Here is a 21100-nt window from a genome sequence, read left to right on the forward strand (position 1 = left end):
GTAGAACCAGAAACAGACCAGCAAACAAGAACATGTTAGTTTGGGAACACCTGGCTTTCCCAAGCTGACAAAATACTCACACTGAAGGAGAAACTTCCACATCATCCTTTTTTACCATATTACTGGCTCTTTATTTGTATGTATCCTCCAGTTCAGGGCTTTGTCACAGATCATGAATGCACACTTGGACATTGGCCAGGCAAGGAGATCAGTAAAGGAAAAGAACTGCCAATGGCAGACATATTTCACTTCCATTTGCCTGCCTAAGCTTCTAAATGAGGTGTCAGTCATAGAGTCATTAACCATTTACTGCTTATGAGGTTATTTAATATCTTTAAACCATAGCAGCAACATGCTATCTCAAAAAGCCTCACCATGATGCTTTACGAACAAGTAATGTGTTATATATAACTGGAGTAACTCAGGCTGACACTGCCAAGCCAATCTGGTTTTCCTTTTAATTTTTCCTGTATTTCAGTATATGAAGCTTACAGGTATAACTGTAGAACTGCTAAAACAGGAAAAGTCACAATTTCAGTAGGTATGTGTATGGATATGCGCCTCTAGATAATTAGAGCACTCTGCCTATATCAGTTTAATAAAGTGTTTGTTTTAAAACTCCTTCCAAAAAAATGGGACCAAAAAAACCTCAGGGTTTAATTTACAAGATGACACAGTGTTTCTGAGTTTTGTGTTTTTCCTAGAGTTTTACATATACACAGCACAACCCTAGTGAGCACATAAAAAATATTGCAACTGCACTACACCCTGTTTCCAACTGCATGCACACGAAAATGATGCTTTAATTTCCAACCAATGCTCCATGAAAAGGCATTTGAATAAATTTCATGCCTGCTTCTTCGCTGAGTGGATAACCTGCTTTCTGGGATTCCCAAACAAGACAGCTTCAGCTACTGTACTGACTGTGATGAAGTCCCTACAGAAGGCTAATGGCTACGGACACTGGAGCTCACTGGAGTTTTGCTGTTCATACCACCATGAGTAGACCTTCAAAATCCCACCCTCCATCCTTGCCCCAGACTACAGGTCTAACAAGATAATTGCTGTGAGCAGAATGTGTGTCAAACTGTCTTGACTTAGACTGGATTGCAAAATTGTCACTCCCATCCTTTCTCAAGCCTTTCCCAGGACTGCTGCAGCAGAGGGTTCTAACACCAGCTCTGCTCCTGGTATCTCCTCCAATGCTATTATTGTTGCTTCCTTGGGTTATGGTATCCCTTTCAGGTCCCAGCAGAGACCTGGGCCCATTGTACAAATGTACGGAGAACATCAGTTCCTGCTGGAGGAGTTTTCACTCTCAACAGAGACAATGAACAGTAGAGTCTTGTTCTGGCTCTGAAGTACTGAGAAAAAGTGAAACCAAGGGCTGGATCCATGAAAGCCTTTGAGGATCTAGATCCTGAATGTATTTAAACAGCAACCACAAAATGCTTTTATAAAGATATATGGTTTGCCCAAGCACAGAGGGAGCCAGGGAGCTGAATCTAAAGGCTGGTCTGTTGCCTTAGTCCTAGCACTAATCTTCTTGTAAACATCTGTTAGAACAAAGGATCTCTGATGCACCACAGACTGCAGGTCAAGTTCACTGTCTCCAAGTGATGCTCTTCCCTTTCAGAGTCACCAGAAAAAGAGTTGTAAAAGCAGAAGAGTTCACGAGGCTGTTCATCCTATAGATTTGTGTCCAGTTTCCCCACAATTTACAGCACTATTTACACTATTTACAGCAGTGCAATAACCACTATTCCCTGTCTGTGATCGCTTCAGCTGTGCCTCCTCCATGGCTGCTGGTTTCCAACTGGTGCATCTGTTCAAAACCCCTTTAAACTGCTGCTGAGGTGTTTGGGCCACGCTGCAGACATGCTGGACACATTGGTTGCCTGGCAGATGTGCATGGGCTTGACAGGGACAATGTGGTGATCCTCTTCCATGTCCTGCTCTTTGGTTTCATTTTTTTTGCAGGAATTGCTACGCTTCTGAGATCTTTACACTTCTGCCCCCTTTGTTTGGCATTTCCCACAAAGGGACTGGCTGACAGACAGACAAACAAATGGATGGTAGGGTTGCATATGCCTTGCTTCCTTAGGAAACCAGGCTAGAAACAGAAACATCTTGGGTGCGCTGGGCAAGATCTGTGGTTTCCAGGCATTCACTTCACTAAAAACTGACACGCACTGGAGCTGCTGGCCATGCATAAGTTTTCAATAGCTTCTTTTATCTTGCAGTGAAAGCCGTGTGTTACAGCCGCTGCAGCATTTCATCGAGAGAGTTACAGCATTAGCTAATTGCAAAGCAAAGCAAGCCTGTTGAGGGACACAGTTTTTTGAACATAATCTGATCCTGTTTTTGTTTCCTTATGTGTACATGTAAAACAGAGAAAGACTGATTGTACATATAAACACACATTACACATGCACTCCTTTTTATGCACCAAAGACTGCACCATAGGAATATATATACATAAATATACACATATATATTCATAGGCATGTTTCTATGTATAATATTACATACGATATTATATAACTGCATCCACATAATATTTTATGGATGCATAAGGAGTCTTTCTGCTGTGCCTTTTGCAATTGGACATGTCTATCTAGTATTGGCCTTATTAGCCACCAGCGTGCTTGTAACAAATGTGGATAGAGCCTTTCCCAAATCTTCGTTTGCGAAGCCTAGCCATGGTGATATGTATGTATACATATATACGTATATATACACACATATATATATATGACATTTTAAGATGGGCAAGAACTAGAACACAGGATTCCAAGCCATATTTAAGGGATCTTAAGTATGAGATTTAAATATTTAGATTTAAATACTGAGAGAGAGATCCTAGTATGCCTTCCCCATAACATGTCTCAGTACAAACCATTTTCCCTTTTGGAAAGCATTGTCAATGTTTTCCGCTTCCTGGCCAAGGCCTCTTTTTTGTATGTTCTCATGGGACTTTTTTACCAAGGGGTGGAATTTAAAATGTAACGTTCTCAGTCTTGCTAGTGCTGAGGTCTCATTTGGGTGGAGGCGAATAGGTCAGATATGACCTCTGCTGTCACATCATCCAGGCCAAAGCAGTCATGGGGCTGAATCTTGCAAAATACTGGTGGCCTCAGGTTCCTTATCATCAGAGGAACAAAGAGGAGAGAATGTTGAAACATGCAGGGAGGGACCACCCTTCTTTTCTGCCACTGGGTTCTTCATGGAAGCTTAAAGAAAGAAATAATAAAAGCTTTGAATTGAGGAATGGCCCAGCTCTATGGGAAATATGTGGGCAGAATTCTTATATACAAACAAATACGCTATTGGAGTTAGCAGCTTTTGAAGATACACAGCATTTTTCTTAGTTGTCTTTACATAGGGATGACATTGTTTTCAGACCACTCACGAGAACTTTTAATTCATCATAGCCAAAAAGATTTATATCTCCCAGAAACTAATCTAGCTTCCACTGGGTTATCAAGATGGAGACAACTTGCCAACTGAAACTAAAGCAAAATATGTGACTAATTTAAAACACTTGCATCATTCCAAGTTCAGCCTTGTACTGGTCCAATCTCCAGACCATATGTCAATCAGTTCTACTGTGCCACCAGGGATTTTGGAACAGATACTACAGTTCTCCATGCAGAAACACATTTCTTCTCTCCCAAGTGAAGCAATAGCAAATGTGCCATAGGGCATGGGTGCTGTACTAACAATTTATTGGAAAAAAACCTGGCTCCAGCACCTTTCAGTGATGATAAATGTATTGCTTGGAAAGGTAATGACAGATTTTTTTCTTCTCTTAGCTGATATTTGCATGTGAAACCATTTCTGAAGAAAATGCTTTACCTTGATGTTTACTCTAAGCCTCATCCCAGTTGGAACTAATGGACCAGAAGCTGTGACAAGGATTGCCTCTCCTTCTGCATCCACACATTCACAGAGCTGATGGGAAGCTTAATGTCTGTTTTCTCATTTAGCATATGTCTCCTTTCCTCTACCCCAGCCATGTAAAACAATGATTTGTGTCACTGATAAGGCAGCAGTGGGAAGTGTGACCTGCATGCTGATAACCACATGGGGAGGAGGAGGTGGTGGTCCCCAGACACAGGCTACACAATTTCTGTGTGAATAAATGGGTGCATGAGGTCTTGCTCCTTCATCTCTCATCTGGCTCTCTACATTTCATCCTTCAGGTCTGCAGAGCTAGCCTAGGAGTAATACGTAACCCCTGGATAGAGGATCTATACTGAAAATATGAGTTCTGGGGTGGCTGTTTTGGATTCAGAGCAGGTAGAGAACCGTGAAAATGTCCCTGGCACAAGATACTCCAAGAGATTGAGGTGAATCCAAGGAGAGCAGGACACAGAGGTTCTTGGACCCAGCCTATTGCAGTGAGAGACAGACTCATCACAAAGAGATTTCAGGAAAAACATTCTTCCCCCTAGGCTTATCCCATGAAATTCACCATGGAGAAGGATCTGACTGAGAATGACGGAGGGGCAGTTCTAGCACTGTTCTCAGTGTGACAGACACTAGACTTTAGTCCCAAGGGTCAGATCATCAAATCTTCATGTCTAATGTTAAAAATAAAACATATATGTCAGTTTTCCATCTTAGACAACACTGTTCAAGAAATGACAATAAGGGTGTCTGAATCTCATGTCTAAGCTACTGACAGGCATATTTTGCTGTCATACTAGTGTACTATTCTTTCCTTTGGGCAATTAAACTGCCTGATAAATGGCAGTGCCAACATAGCTGTCATTTAAGTCCTGGAATCAGTGAATGAAGGAATTCCTGGCTGCTGTTAATGGATGAAGATCTATTGGAGTTAAAAATCCTGCTTGTTCAAGACCTCTCCAAAACAGTGTGGCAAAACAAAGATATTTAACATCCTACCTCAGGAAAAAAAATTGTACATTGGCAGTGGATGAAAATTCTCCTTTTATTTTAAAACCTCTGTAAAATCAGAGCAATGGGTCAATTCAAGCATTCAGCCAATTTAATTAGCAATTTCAGAGTAATCGTGGTAATGAGCCAAGTCGGCAAAGATGTCATTGGGGTTCCTGCAGTTCAGGTTGCAAAAACAAGCATTGATCCACATGATTTTCCAGGTAAACTCAGTTCCATCTGGGCACTGAAACCTCACTTCAATAGTCTTGGACTTGTAGGGTGTGCAGCACCTGTTGTCTGTGCAGACACCGCAATATTTGGGTCTATATGGACTTTTGCTCACACATCCTGAGATGGTGTAGTTCATGGGTTCATTGGCCCTGTAGACAGCCAAACACTTCTTTCCAGGCTAAATCAGAGAAGAAAATAATAAAAAAGAGAGGTTAATATTCGATGCTGACATAGAATCATAGAGTCAACAGGGTTGGAAAAGACCTCCGAGATCATCAAGTCCAACCCTTGATCCAACACCGCCATGGTTACCAGACCATGCCACTCATCCTAAAAACCTCCAGGGACAGTGAATCTATCACCTCCCTGGGCAGTCCATTCCAATGTTTGATTACTCTGTCTGTAAAGAATTTCTTCCTAATATCCAACCTAAACCTCTCCTGGCACAGCTTAAGACCATGCCCTCTTGTCCTACTGCTGGTTGCCTGGGAGAACACACCGACCCCCACCTGGCTACAAACTCCTTTCAGATAGTTGTAGAGAGTGATGAGGTAGGACATAAAATTCACCTTGCTCTCTATAACTACCTGAAAGGAGGTTATGACAGAGTCAGACTTGGCCTCTTCTCCCAGGTAAATTAGGACAAGGGGAAATGGCCTCAAATTACTCCGTGGGAGGTTCAGCTTAGATATCAGGAAAAATTTCTTAGTTGAGAGAGTGGTTAAGCATTTGAACAGGCTTCCCTCCAGGGAAGTGGAGGAATCACCATCCCAGGAAGTGTTCAAAAACAAGTAGACATAGGATTTCACAATGTGGTCTAGTGGCCATAGTGGTATTTGGTCGAAGGTTGGACTTGATCATCTTGAATTTCTTTTCCAGCTTCAGTGATTCTATTATTCTATTCTATGATTCCTGTATTTAAAAGGGTTTGAAGCTGTTAGGAATCCCTGTAGGACATGACAGATTTACGTGTTCAGACCTATGAACACAGTAGGATACTTGCAAAATGGAGTTCACAGCCACGAGCAGACATTCAGCATTACTTTTCCACTAGATGAGTACAGGTCTGTCTAAGCCACCACTGCGCACAGCAGGCTCTGCTTGGCCTTCTTTGCAAGGACCTTTTGGCTGCAGCTAAAGCTCTCAGGGCAAGGTTTTCATACCAGCATGTGGAAGCACAGGGAGGACACATTTTGGAACTCTGTGCAGCACAGTAAGTCCATGTAGAAGTGCAGCCCTCTGAGGCCTGAAAGCTGCACAACAGAAGCTGAAGGGGCACACAAAGAAACACTCCCTACCTTGATGTGCTGGGTTATATCCACCTCACAGGGCCTCATGTTGCACAGGCGGCTTTCCTTCAGGAGCCGGCACTGGTCGTTGTCGTTGGAAATCCTGGTGGAGATGCCCAGCCCACAGGTCTTTGAGCAGGGACTCCAGGGTGAGGTGTGAACGATGCAGTTCTTCTGCCAGGCTTCATCCTCTCCCTCATAGGCTGTGGAGACAGTTTAACCCCACATTATTCAGCCAAGACAGCTTTACATATTAAAGACCCTCTCCCCAGCTCATTACGCATTCAGGCCACTAACCCAAATAATTAAACTACAGCAAAGTGGCTCAGCATTCCTGTGAAGCCCCTCATCCCACCCCCTTTGTGCTGACCTACTTGTGTCAAGACTCCCCAGCTCTGTGAGCGCTCAGGGCCAGGGCTCATTTCTTTATTCCTTCCCCTTCACAGCCTCACACAAGGAGGTCCTTGTCTGGGACCCCCAGGTGCTGCCACAATACAAATAATTACAGAAGCTTGTTCCAGCGGGTGGAAAAAAGGGATGAGATTTGATCTCACCATGAAGGTTTATTTCTGAGCCCGTTCAATTGATTCCCTGTAGCAGAAAGTGGTCAACAGTCTGTGCTGGATGGCAGAGGTTTTGGGAAGCAGCCGCAGCCTTTCACTGTGAGGAAGAGCAGTTTGAATAGCTCACAGAGAGCTCAGTAGCCATTTGGAGAAGGGTGGGCTCTCTTTTGAAAGCAACCTACAACCCCAGTTCAGGTTCTTTCACAGCCTCAGCCAAAGTCCCCTCTGCTCTGCAGCTCATGGGACAGCCCAAAGGAAAAACTCTAGTAGAAACTGCTGCACTGAGCTTGCTCACTGTTATGTTTATTAGTATATTAATCACTATACTAAACATAATAAATGCTAGTCGTATTTCTGTAAGAATTCTACTTACAAGAGGAAAGTCAGTCAAGCAAAGCTCTGTTATGCCCATTTTGGGACAAAGGCCATGAAGACATAAGGCCAGTTTCAGTAGCAGGTGCTTTGAATTTGGACCTGCATCACATTTCAGAGCTACTAGGGACAGAAGTGAGGGCTAAACCCTGGTGAGTTTAACCCACAAAATGGAGATTGAAGCTTTGTTTTGTGCAGTAAAAATATAGACCAAGGACTGGGGGAAAAAAATCCTGTACCACCAAGGAAACAAAATCCTGGTTTACAACAAGCATCCTACATCTCCTTGAGCTTTGCTTTGTGAGACAGTCTAAAATACGGAGCTAATGTGGCTAATGGCAATACATTGCATTGCAGGGCATTTTGAGGATAAATTTGACATATGGCAAGGTGAGTCCATCTTAAGCATTTGGGACCATATTTGAGGCAAATGGTACCACCTCTGTGCAGTGGGCTACGAATGTGTGTGGAAAGAAAACACATTATGTGATACACAAAATAGATAGTTCGGTAATATCATCAGTCCAGAACTGATGAAAAGCTATACTAACACAAAGACAATTTAGCCCATCTGGCAATGAAACTTCCACCACAATAACTGTTTTCAAGGTGTTATATAAGTTTGAGACTACTAAGATACAGGGGCTTTAAAATTGCACTACCAAAGCAATATGACCCAGACAGAAAGCCTCAGTCCCAAGTTAAACTGAACCCATTCTGTTTCCCAGAGGGCCAACTGAAAAAAAAAAAAAGATGAAGCATTAAAAAGGACTTGTGATATCTTCAGAGTTCCAGCAGATGCTTCAAAGGGGGCTTTGTCACACAGAATCACAGAATGGTTACACAAGCATCTTTGGTGAATCTTATAATGATAGAATCATAGAAAGGTTTGGGTTGAAAAGGGCCTTAAAGATCATTTTGATCCAACTCCCCTGTAATGGGCAGAGATGCCACACTAGATCAGGTTGCTCAGGGCCCCATCCAACCTGGCCTTGAATGCTTCCAAGGATAAGACATCCATATCCACATTGGTGCTAAGGAGTTTGAGCACACCACATGGGTTTGCCTGTCCTGTTCTTCAGCACATGTTGTGTGGGAGTCTCTGTGCCTCCTTCACACAAAGACTAGATACCTGCCAGGTCTGGCAGTGCAAGCTGATACTTTGCTTGTAGATTCTGTCTTCAGCTTCCTGATGGCAAAGGAGAAGTCTGTCTCACTGCCTCCATACCTGCAGAGGAGATGTGACGTGGAGACGTCTTCCTGATTTTTCTGGAGTCATCACAAACCCACTGCTCGCAGCACTTCCCTGCCATCTTAATCAGCTTTGGGTTTGGGCACCACACAAGGGGAGGACGTGAGTTTGTGCACATGGGAATACAGCCCACAGCCCCGTTAATGCACGTGCAGTTGTATTTGCAGTTGGGCTGAAACGTTTCCCCATTCTTATACCTGACTCCATTGAGGACACATCCTACACCAACAATTTCTGGAAAGAAAGAAAAAGAGAGAAAGACACACAGAGCACCATTAAAATAATGCTGGCAACAAGCAGCTCTGATGTGTTCCTTTACCAATCTGATCCCTGGGCTGGCAGAGCCAACACGGAGACACGGCAGTGCTGCAGGGCGATGTGTTCAGCGTGAAGCTGAGACAGGGGTAGTCACACCATCTAGGAAACTGTTTTCATTCTAAATCACAGCAAAAAAAGAGAATCTTTCAATGCTTGATGGAAAAATAAGTTAGAAAATAAAACAAGCTTTATCAACAAATGCTTACTTAAAAAATCATTTCATGGCATGGTGGTAGGAGTTATTCACGGTAGGAACAATCAAAGCAATTAAAACAGATAATGAGCAAAATTTGAAGCTTTCAGAGACATATGAGGGGACTATATGGAGTCACATACATGACACAGTTCTTCACAACACTTGTACCCATCTGAAGCAGAGAAGGAAAGACAAACAAGGTAGCAAAAGAGCACCTAAAAGGCACTGGATTCCTAAATTTAGGCAACTGGATCCTACCCACTTTATCACAGAATAGTTTTCTAGGAGAATGAAGTATACATTATAAAGCCATGAAAATAATTATTTGGTGCATTTTTTTAAGCAAAGTTACAAAAAAAAAAAATCAAGCATTTTGATTGCCCGAGAACAGGAATCCTATTGATTCAAACAGCAGTGTTTGGGTTTTTTGTTTGTTTCAAAGATATGGCCAGTTATTTGGAAGTACTGGCAGAAATCTTTCAATTCAAAGTTTAGTTTCTTGTTTGGTCACATGGAGGCAGTGCACACGCACTGGTCAGATCACTTATATTTTAAGTCTGGTGGGAAACGGAGCAGCAATGTGTCTGCTTCAGGGGAACACAAATTGAAATGCTGGATTAAAATTCTGCAAAGGCTATTTCTGGAATGGACTGAATGAAAACATCAAACACAAATTCCTTCTTCTGTACCAAAACAAGAGCTGTTGGAATTTGAAGCACAAATCTAGATCTCCAGTTCATCCTCAGCTCCAATTTTGGTAATGCTTCAGTCTTTGTATTGAAAAAATATCACTTAGTGCTGGACCTAAGAATTCAGGTATATCTCTAGGTGTTCACATGGACTACAACAATTCAAGAAAATACTGTATTTCCTGGTGTTTTCCTACCAGTATACCCCTCCCACACTATGAGAACAGCCTTCTTCAAATCTCCTACACCAAGAGGCTCACCATGGGAACACTTCCAAACACAAAGAGGTTGCTGAATGCCTTCATGCAGAACTTCACTAAATCTGAAATTAAGCAATTTGGAAGCACATCCCTAATCCCAGCCCCATGTGCACAATGCCTGACTCCCCACCTGGGCGTGTGCTCAGCACTCTGCTGTCTCTGTTTTGGTACAGAGAAAATCCAACAACAAAAGGAAAGCTGTAGTGGCTCCCAGCAGGTTCTTATTTCATGTCTGGGAGGTTAGATCCTGGGATACACCTCAGCACGCCAGTCCAGATACAGCCTGAATTTCCCCCAGTTTGACCGCATTCCCTTTCCCAAAACCAGTTCCTAGTTCTTTCAGTATCTTTATTTTTCCACATATTATATTGTTTCCCTAGACCTGCATGCTCTGGATTCTCTAGGTTCTCTAGACCTATAGCACCTATATGCAAAGCAAATTCCTCACAGCAGTTAGTCCCCAACACCCAACAAGGTGCCACTCACATGAGCCTTCACTCACCCTGTGATCAGGACAGAACCTGATGGGCTGAGAGTGGGGTGATGCAGCCTATATGTGCCCCAGGGTACAAGAAAGAACATGTCCGCAGATCCTGTCCTATGCATCTACCTGGATGATGAACGCAAGGGAAAGACTACAGGTTTCTTTGGCAGCCAGAGACAACCCACTTCAGTCCTAACCGTGGAAAGACCTACTTCTCATTCCCCTCAGCTCTGTATGCCACAATGCCCCTCACCATAGAATCACAGATATCACATAATAGGGAATATATTGTCATGGTAGTAAGGATGATAAAGCATAGACTGGGAATCTCTCCAGACCTCACTGGAAAATCTGGAGCTCAATCTTAATACATCGCGGTGCTGCTGCCACAGACACACTGAATGCCTGTAATGTATGGGAGGACTGCAAAAACCAAAAGATATCCAACTAAGAAAGCAAGTATTTAAATAAATAAACAAATGTGAAGCAACATGAAGGTCTTTAAAGAGTTCTAGGAAGGCTGATAGCTTTGAGACAACATCAAGCCTGTTTTCCTCTCGCAACCCAGGGCCAGCTGTAGCGATGTCATTCTTGACAGTGTTTGTCTAACCTGCCCTTACAGACCTCCCACATACTCCAGACAATACACTTGAATGATCTCATATCCTCTTTTCTTAACCTTAATCTTTTCTAATCTTGAAAATCACTGTTTAAGCATACAGTTCCTTGCACGTAACTTCTCTTCTTGTTATTTTGATCATATTCCGCAAAAATCTGGTTAGACTGCACTTTCTGCATGCCTTTTATTTTTTTTCTAGCTGAGCTACTGCAAAGCCAAGGTCATTTCTTACTACACTTTCTATCCTTCTGCTAAGGAACAGCAACACCTAGTATCACTTCTGGGAGAAACTGTCATCTTCCCTCAACTGCTTCACTCTTCAGACCTGCCCCTTGTGTGACTTCTGCTGTTTTAAATTTATGGAAGCCCACAGTTTGTAATCTTTTTCCTCTTCTGTGAATCAGTTATTCTATCTATTCATCTCACAATCAGCTCTCCTCCAGGTCTTGTTTCACCTTTAGATTTCCTCTTAGATCATTCATAGTTATGTTCCAGCCTAGAAGACCCTACCTCTAAGTGACTTTTTCCTGTTTACATACATAAAGCCATGGCCATATATTCTAATAACTTGCTAAATAGTCAACAGCCTTTCTGATCAGCAATCTGTGTGGTTGTGCTTGCGATCCTTTCACTTTTAATCTTTCCCAGAGGAGTGATTGTCAGCAATTTCTGACATTTATGAGCTAATCAGATTCACTCTCATGTTCTGGATCTCAGAACAAGTGAACATATCCTTGGCACAAGAAACATTACCTAACTTTTTTTCCTCTGCTTGAGTAAAAGCATTCCAGTCACGTGAAACCAAGAGTTTGTTATAATAGGCGGGAAGAAATCCTTCTGCCTCATGGCAGCTAATGTGACTGTAACCATTGTAAAATTAAGGCTCAGACCTCAATTTGTCACTGAAAAGCTCTGATAGGAGAGGATCCACTCCTGACCCTCTTGTGCTATCCTTTCAAAGGATCCACAGTAGGGAATATGCCAAAAGCATCCCCTTAATGTCATCGTTTTCATGTAGATGCCTATGTTGCTTGTCTTTAAATCCGGCTGCACACCTACCCTTCCTTCATCTCTAACCCACTGCAGAACCTCCTTCTGTTGCAGGGAATATGGAATCATCTACTTGCACATCTGGAGACCTCCCAATGCTGGTTGGTCTTTGCTCTTGGCTGCAGCCAACTCAAAGAGCAAGAATTCAGATGTCATTTCCCATTGAGCCACCTGCCCTGAGAACAGATACAATGGAATGGAAGATGATGCATGGAGGAGCAGATGAGCGTGCAGTCAGTAATCTAATGAGATAAACCTCACCCACTGCTCAGACTGAGGGGAGCTGCCAGTGTATATCTAAGTCAAAAATATATGTACATCACTTACGTGCACATACTCCTATTTCGTACCTAGGTCTGTCTCCGCTGTAGTCACAGTACAAGCCCCTGTGGAAATCACAGGTGTCAGCTTCTGTGCAGGTCTCTCCACGCTGCCTGGCACAGGTCTTGCAGCAGTCACAGCCGTCCATGACCAGGCTGACGCCCACGGAGCACCGCGGTGGGGACTTGGGGCACTCGCACGGCCACTTGCAGTACTGGGTCCGTGTGTAGGTCTCTGTCGTGTCTGGGACAGTGGGGGCCATGGTGGTGATGGAAGTCTGGGAAATGGCCTGCAAACAGAGAAACACAGCTTGGAGAGCGTTACAGAGAAATGGAGGCTGCAAAAGCAGTGGTGATTAGTCCTCAGTTAAAGTCCCCTCAGCTCTAATGGGTCTGTAAGGAAACCAAAGAATAAATGTCAAAGAGCCATGGAATTGTGGTGGTGTTTACTGTCTTGTAAACCCTTCAAGCCCCAGCTGAGGGCAAATGCTCTGTGACTGGGACCACCATGCAAACAGCCTGGCACCACTTTGCTGGCCCTCAGCCCCTTCTAGACCTCTCTCTCTAAACAGAGGTCTCTCACCGTAGAGGAATGTACCAAAACCTCTCTGATACATGAGAAGAAGGTGTGAGGTGTGTCCAGTCTTCATCGCCTTGTGGTGCTTGGTTCTGGCAGAGGATTGTACCACCCCATATTATTGTCACTGCTGGTTGAGAGAAGGCTCTAGAGACTCTTGGCTATTTGTAGGCTTCTTTTACACAGCAATCACTGCTTTTCAGGTCACCAAGAAAGATAAAGGTCATCGTGTTGCAGTGTGAAAGCGCATGTCCCTGTTTGGCCTCACATTCCTAAGGCTTATACATATTTTTGTGGCTCTTGCAACCAAAACGCGGGATCTCACAAATCCACAAGGGGAGTGGGATCAGCCCTGTCAGCCTGCCATCCTCACAGACACCCAGTCATGAACCACTGTGCTGTGAGGATGATTGGAAACCCACTGACTCAGTCACTCCATCATGGATCTCCTGAAGATGTCCTGTCCATTTTTTCGCTTCTTGCAATACTCCTGATACCACAACTACTGCCTTATGATTTCCTAGCCCTTTGTCTTGACTAGAGATGAGGTTTGAGAAAGGAAAAGATACCCTCTGAAACCAAAATCTATGTAATTGGCTGTGAATGTCATGTTGCACAAGTTCACTCACCTCTGTTTGAAAAATGTTTTGCTTGTCTCCACCCTTATAACACAACACACATGCAGTTCAGCTCCCTGACAGAGTCCCAGTCCTAAGCAATGAAGTTATACTATGGCTAAAACAAATACAAAAAATTAAAAAAATATTAATAAAAATGTTTTTAAAAGTAATGTATGCACTCTAAGCATTCTGGCAACCACCCTTACCCATCCTTCACAGTGTTCAGACTACCATACTCAGCAGAAATGCTCTCTGAGCCATGAGGCTGTTAGGTCTGTCAGCAGTGGGCTCTTCCTGGTCACATACTGTAGTTCCCATGATGTTGCCCTGGCTCGCACTGTCAAAAACTTGGGATATTTCTGCAGTGATTTTCCACCTACTCCTTTTGGCATGTGCTTTTGTCCTACATGGAGTCATTGTGGCACATGTAAGTTGGATGAGTGAAGCTTCATAACATTAGTGTTTTTCGCATTAGCCATGCACAAATATTCACCACCATGGTGAGAAAGGAAGGAATACTTTTAGGGGGAGGGTAATACTGCCAAGTTTCCATTTCCTGATCTCCATTTCTTGGCAAATAAGTAAAAAAAAACCAACAAAAAACAACAAACTAGCCTTCATGTTAATTCAAAATCTGATCATCAGATTAAAAAATTGAGGTAAATAAAGGTAGAAAAGGGACATTGTGTAACACAGTGATGCGACTGCAGTAGACACATCCAGGTGTCACTATTATTGAGATCATGGAGTACTGGGATCCCTTAAAAAAAACCCACAGAATGTAGAAACCCACAGAAAGTAGAGGTTCAAAAACCCACAGAAAGTAGAGGTTCACTGCCTTCTGCACTCTCTAGTCTTCGCAGAGCAAACTCTGGATGACATTTAACAGCACCAGCCACACTTGTGGTGCAGGAAGGGTGCAAATCAGCGTGGTGACAAAGCAAAGATGCAACTTTTCTGTGAGCATCACTGCACAGAAAACCTGAGCTGTTTGTGGGGGTCAAGTAGGGCACAGCAGCTCAGGCATAGAAAAAAACAGGGTTATTTACATACTGTCAACAGCAGCCAGAACATAGCACTGCTTTGGTACCTGTGGCCTAGAAGCCCTTCCTAATGACAAGGTGTGAGGGCTCCAAAGAATAAGCGAGTAATCCTAAAAAGTTCCGAGAAGGAAAGTCAGGTTCTAGAAACTGCTAAGGCAATTCCATCTATTGCTGGCTTCCTTGTGCTGTACTATATATCCCCAGTGTTTTGTCCTCTTTGCAGTTTCAGATGTCTCAAACAGAAGGCTTTCCAACAACTCTCCACAAATAAAATGCCTCAACCCAAGACTTTGTGTCACCCCCAAGAACTGTGATCCCACAGTCAGTGAACTATCCATGAGGATATCTCTGCAAAGCCCTTTTACTGTCTTCTACAGCTTCTTTGTTAGCAGGCTCAGATTTTAATAAAGTGCATTTCTAAACCTGCTACTGCTTTATCTGAAGTCCCTTAGTATTTGGTTACCCTATATTTAGTTAATTGTGAACACATTACTAATCACTGCCAAACAGAGAACGTATTTGCTCTGGGCATGATTCCCAAATCCATTAAGGCCTCCTTTACAAACAGTTGGCCTTAAAGTTGGTTTAAAAACACTTTTAAAGTGATGTTTAAACTAAAACATACCAATATAATTTACTCCCACTTTAAGGCTCATTGATGCTGCCAGAGTTGTTAAAAGAGAAACATTCAGATTGATAAAAGCTTTGGCCTTTTAATAGTAGGATTTTTCATTCTAATCACAATGATTTGAGTAGGTGCAATAGTCTGCCACTTGAGAAGAGAGGCCTCCTCAAGTGCAATAAACCTATTTACTTTGTCACTGATCATTAAAAGAAAGTGCTTAATCATCAAATCCAGATGCACAGACAAAAGTCACACAGCTATTTAAAAAGCCCATTGCCACGGCCCAACCCTGTAAGTAAATCCCTTGCCCATCTCTTGTTTCTATTGTCAACAAGAGCAAGCAAACAGCTTATACCCACTGTAGATATAAGAGCGTCTGTGAACCAACACGCAGCAAAGAGGAACCCTGCTACTCCTGTGGGTTTAGTTAATATGTGAAGGACTCGGGCTGAATTCTTACAGAGGACTGGATAGCTGAGAGACTTTTGGTGGCTTTTGATAGACAAGAATTTGGAACGAACTATTTAACAGCCCTTCCTGTAGGTCTAAAGCCTGAGCTGGCCAAGAAAGCCTTTCCAGTGTCCTTATAGAGGTTACCTGTTCTTGGATGTGCTGGCTGAAATGTCCAGTGGTATGGCTGAGTAAGCTTTGTGAGGACACACTGTGGGCTGCATAAGCATCTTCAAATAAACAGTGTGAACAGGCATCAAAATACTATGACTCCTGTGTTTTACAATAGCGAAGACATGGAGTGATGGAAGCAGCAGTATGTCCTCGGCTCCATCACCACCCAACCAAAACCTTTGGAAACTATTGTCCATTGAGCACTTTAACAAGTGCACAACATGTAGAGCTTCCAGGACCTCTTCTTCTCCCCTCCTAAGTCCCTCATAACTTAACTATGGGAGAAACAATTCCGCAGAATTATAAAATTATTGGCTTTCTCTTTTCCATGGTCAGCTGTCATCACTGGAATATCTAAATACCTTTGGAAAAGTCATTCAGCCCTACTATGTCAATATCCCAGAACATTTTGGGATATAGACTTACTTATTAATAAGTATATTGGTTAAGACATCATGACTAATGCTTTCCACAAGTGCCATCAAAAGGAAATCACACTCCAATAGCCTTCATCAATGACCATCCCTAACTAGAAAAAAATGTCAAACAAGTAAACAAAAAAACCCACTCACGTAATTTAAGGTTTAAGGAATCATGTATTTAGGGTCAATATAACATATAGGACAACAAAGGTTTTGTAAGAAATCCAAAATAGAGGCAAAGGGAAAATTAACACAAAAAATCACAGTGGTGGGCATTTGACAAGTTTATTTTAAAATGTCAGAAAGATAAAAGAACGTACCTGGTAGGAAATTAATTTTTGCAAGTACTGGTAATTAACCTATTTTATTTAATTATTCTTCAATCTTGGAGACTGCAGATTATTGTCTCGGATGCCAAGGAGAAAATATTTCACCACAAGTTATTCATGAGTTCTAATTTTGCTGTTTTTGGATGTACAAGCCCATTCTCATTAAAACAAGATGAAGCCTTTCTCACGCTGCCATGCTTGATAACTCCCTATTAAAGTCACTCCTGATTTATGCTTGGCAAGCTCCAAAATTACTTTCTTTATGCATCTACAGAGCAGATTGCTAGCAACAATTTATAACTAATTTCTGTGTTCACATTGAAGAGGAGAGGAGAAATAAAAAATTACCCATAGCCACAAACACAATATTTTTAATAGCCATGAGTTTTATTATCTAAGTTTAAAGATATGAAAGGGATAGTAGCATTTTAGCGGCAGATTCCACCTCCTGGTAAAGTATAATTTCAATTTGTTGGAAAATATTGTAATTTTTATCATGTTTTAGTTTCAAAATCTGGAAAGACCAAGCTATGGTGTTGAAATTACAGTCCAAACTGCAAGCCAGGCAGATATATTGCAGCACTTTTACACAGTGCCACCTTTGCTTTAGAGCAGCAAAGCCCTACATGCATCACAATATATTCTTTTTCTTCCAGTTTTTACAGATGTTTAAAAATACACTCATGTATTGATTTCACTGTTTCAGTCCTTCAAGATCTTACATTTAAAACATTTTCCTTTCAAGTATTTTTCTCATCAGGATCAACTGGGTTAAGGGAAGGAGAAGACATTGATGTTCTTTCCCTCCAGTTTATTGATGGAAAGAAGTTCAGAAAGGACAATGACTTTAAATTTGATTCCTCTGGCTGCTGACAGAGCTGGGGAAGTAGTTCCACAGTACCAGAAACCTTAGCACTTTATCACCTCCTCCTGCTTTCTCTTTGGTGCTAATTTGATCTCCAAGATGGACTTGTTAATTCACTCTGAGCTGCCCAGGCTGTGTTTTGCAGGGCACATGCCACTGGGTGCACTATATTTAATTTCCCACAGTAGAACACATTAAAGGAATATTTTTAGCCTACATTTCTGATGCTGCCTTTTGAGCAAATGCCAGATGTCGTTGATGGAGGGATACGATGTGATCTGGATTATCCCCTGTTGTCTTTCTCTGACATATTCACAAGTGAAAATGGTCAGTGAGGAAATTTTATTGAAATATCCTCTTTATTACTGTGTGATGAAATCAGCTGATTTGCAGGCTGACCCAAGCTGGTGGGAGTTTGTGCACCAAGGTCTGACAGCGTCAACCTGTCATTTTTTTAGAAATAACTTTTTTTTTTGCTGTTTGACTATCCTAAACGTGAACAATGAAGTTAAAAACACAATTTTAATCAGACACATTGGGATGAATCTCCCAGGAAAGGGCTGAGCATTTGTGCATACAGCACATCTGCTTTCCCCTGGTTCCACCTGCTGGCTGAACTGTCGAGACAGCACAAGCAAAAATACCTGTAGAGCCAACTCCGGTTCCACGAACCACCCCAAATGTTCCCATTATCCAAAATTACTTTAACAGGTACCCTAGGAGACTGACATGCACATTCTCAGAGTTGCAAACACTAACCTGACATAGCACATTCCCAGGAGAATACAGCATCTGGAGCTCAATAAAGAAGTAAAAAACAAAAGGACAAAATTAAATATAATTAATCTATTAAATAAAGCCACATACTCTTTCATCCCTCAGTTGTATTTCTGGGCAAGTGTAGAGATTGCTTAGTTTCATCCCAGAACTCACAGAGGTTAAAAACTCATAATGTGTGTCAGAGAGGTGGGCATATTGGCAATGAAAATCAGGACCTGGTTTACATCAGTGGGCTTAAATCAGGCCCTCAGGGTAGAAGTTTGTTCTTGATTTTTCTCAGCTGAAACTTCTGTGCTGAATATTGCTGAATATTTGTATTGTTTTTATACCCAAAACAGATGGGTCGACAGAGGGCCAGTTCTTACAGCAAGATCAGTGGTAATCACAGTACCATCAGGACTTCCTCACTGTTAAACTCTTGCTACAAATCCCTAAGTCCCCATGAATGCTCATAAACTGTCACAAGTTAATACTAGCTTACTAGCTAGCATCAGGACAGAGATATAAATCAGATTCTGCAGGACACGTAATGGAAAATATGATTATTCAGGGCTCAGCGTTCCCAGAGTATTCATGAGGTTCTAGATACCTCATTAAAATTAATCCCAGACATGAAATGTCCAGAACAGATTGTGAAATAACAGAGTCTGAATCCAGAAAACATAAGACAGTTTTAAAGATGTCAGGTGCCAGCTGGATTTATTCTTGCTGTGTATGGTAGGTTGAGCAGAAAGGAACATTCTGCATGAAGCAAAACATTCAATAGCCTAACAAAATAAAATATCCACAGTGAGTCAACCGTTATATTTCTGTGGATTCATGAATGATGAACAACCAGCTTCCCATAACTTTATTTTGGGAAATGTATCTGTGGGAAGAATGTAGACAGATATTTGGAATAGTCTTTTCTAATTCAGTTTAGACAATTACAGAGTAAAGATTACATACATTCATCTCTTTGCCAAAAAAATTGCTTATACTGGCAAACTCAGTGTGGCCTCACATTTTCTTCTTATTTTTCCATGGAGTGTGCAGAGGGAAAAAACTTCCCTGTTAGAATGCAACCTGATGTTTTGTAAGTACTGTCCCAGTAGAAGCAACACTTAGAATAGAGTGGCCTAAAAATGTTTGGGCATCATTAACAGATTGACACTGTCACCATGGACCAAACAAATCAAGATATTAAACAACACAGTTTTGTGCTCTAAGAACATTTTAATGTCTTGAGCTGCAAGTGTTTGGTTTGTGCATCTAATGAGCTCATCCCATGAAACAGGCTTGAACTGGAGTTTGAAAAGTAACAGGGAACATCTGGAGGAACAACGAGAAAAGTCTCCAGAAGGGACAAGCAGGCAGACTTCAGTTTTAGGAAAGGAAAAGTGCATGGGGAACTTACAAGGTCCTAGAGTTACAAACCAGCCTAAAACTGCACAGTACAAGACATTGATATAGCAGCCACGAGCTGGGTAACAAAAGTGTGAGTTCCAGCTGCCAGATAAGAGCAAACTGCTGTGGCAGAGGTTTTACTTTGCAAATAATCTGCATTTGCTTATCTTCTGTTTTTCAGTCATGGCCTTGAAATCAAAAGGAAGACGCTTTTTGTCCTCTTACCCTCTTGGGGAAACTCTGTTCCAAGCTGAGCAAAAAAAAAAAAAAAAAAAATTATCAAGCTCTACTTGTTTGTTTGTTTGTTTGGAGTTTTTCCCCCTATGGTGAGAACAGCACAGATTTCATGGTATTTTTCTAAATTATCTTGGTTTCCATGATTTTTTCTAATAAAAATAGAAATCTACATTTTCAAGTATCAACAATTTTCTGTTTCTGTTCCAATGCAGAGAATTTTGACTTATAACAACTTTTCATTTTTAAATTTCATTGTCATTTAAATTCTGAAATATGAAACAGTATGCTTGACCTAATATCTGCTCTTCCCTAGAGCTGCTGATGAGCTGACATAGTCATGCAACTCTATTTCCTTTAAATAGCAATTTCCCCTCCATATCAAGTTTCCACAGCTATTTCCTCCAGCTTTACCTTTCTGAGTTGATTATTTTATTTTCCAACTATCAAAGTTTCTTCCCTGTTGAAATCCATACTAAGGGCTAGTTCTTTGCTTTCATTTTACAAGCATTAAATTGTTTGGATGGAATATGGAAAAGAATCTGGTCTTGGTGAGATATCAATAGATTAATTAATTTCCTGGACTATAGTTTTGAATCCTCACTGTCAATGGCATATCTAGGAGTTGCCAGTCTAGAGGATGGCAACCAAGATTGTCAGAGACCAAAAGGAGAAGACACATTGAGGGAGCTGGGCTTTGTTAGTCTGACAAAGAGGTTAACGGGTGATCTACTATAAGGCCACTCTTCCCAGTGGTAGCAGAGGGTATACAATGGGCAACAGCCACAAAAATAAAGTTGAGGAAGTTCAGTCTGAACATCAGGAAGGCAACTTTTTTACTAGAAGAGAAAGGCATCACTGAGACAGATCATCCAGGAGGCTCTGAATTCTCCGTCCTTTTCTGTTGCATTAAGACCACCAGGAAGCACAAACAACCAGCATTACTGGCAGACTGTGAATGCACACCTTGCCAAAACCACACACAGAATATGCCTGTAAACTGAAATGACCAACAAGATGTCCTCATCAGTTGAGTCCTGCGTTGTG

General features: G+C 41.9%; 1 protein-coding gene across 4 annotated transcripts in view; it reads right to left on the bottom strand.

Annotated features, from left to right (window-relative positions):
* Positions 1–4938: 4938 nt before the first annotated feature.
* The window catches only part of CCN4 (cellular communication network factor 4), a 35600-nt gene continuing 19438 nt past the window's right edge, over positions 4939–21100 (bottom strand). For 3 of the 4 annotated variants that reach the window (XM_064644395.1, XM_064644370.1, XM_064644389.1), the window contains 4 exons: positions 12556–12838; positions 8589–8846; positions 6435–6628; positions 4939–5314 (listed from right to left, as the gene is read on the bottom strand). In XM_064644395.1, the coding sequence (XP_064500465.1) occupies positions 5015–5314; positions 6435–6628; positions 8589–8846; positions 12556–12838 (1035 nt within the window). In that variant the 3' untranslated portion in view covers positions 4939–5014. The remainder of the gene's footprint in view (positions 5315–6434; positions 6629–8588; positions 8847–12555; positions 12839–21100) is intronic. The other variant, XM_064644379.1, reaches the window with a different exon arrangement.

The sequence above is a fragment of the Pseudopipra pipra genome, chromosome 1, assembly GCF_036250125.1.
Source record: "Pseudopipra pipra isolate bDixPip1 chromosome 1, bDixPip1.hap1, whole genome shotgun sequence".
Taxonomy (NCBI): Eukaryota; Metazoa; Chordata; class Aves; order Passeriformes; family Pipridae; genus Pseudopipra; species Pseudopipra pipra.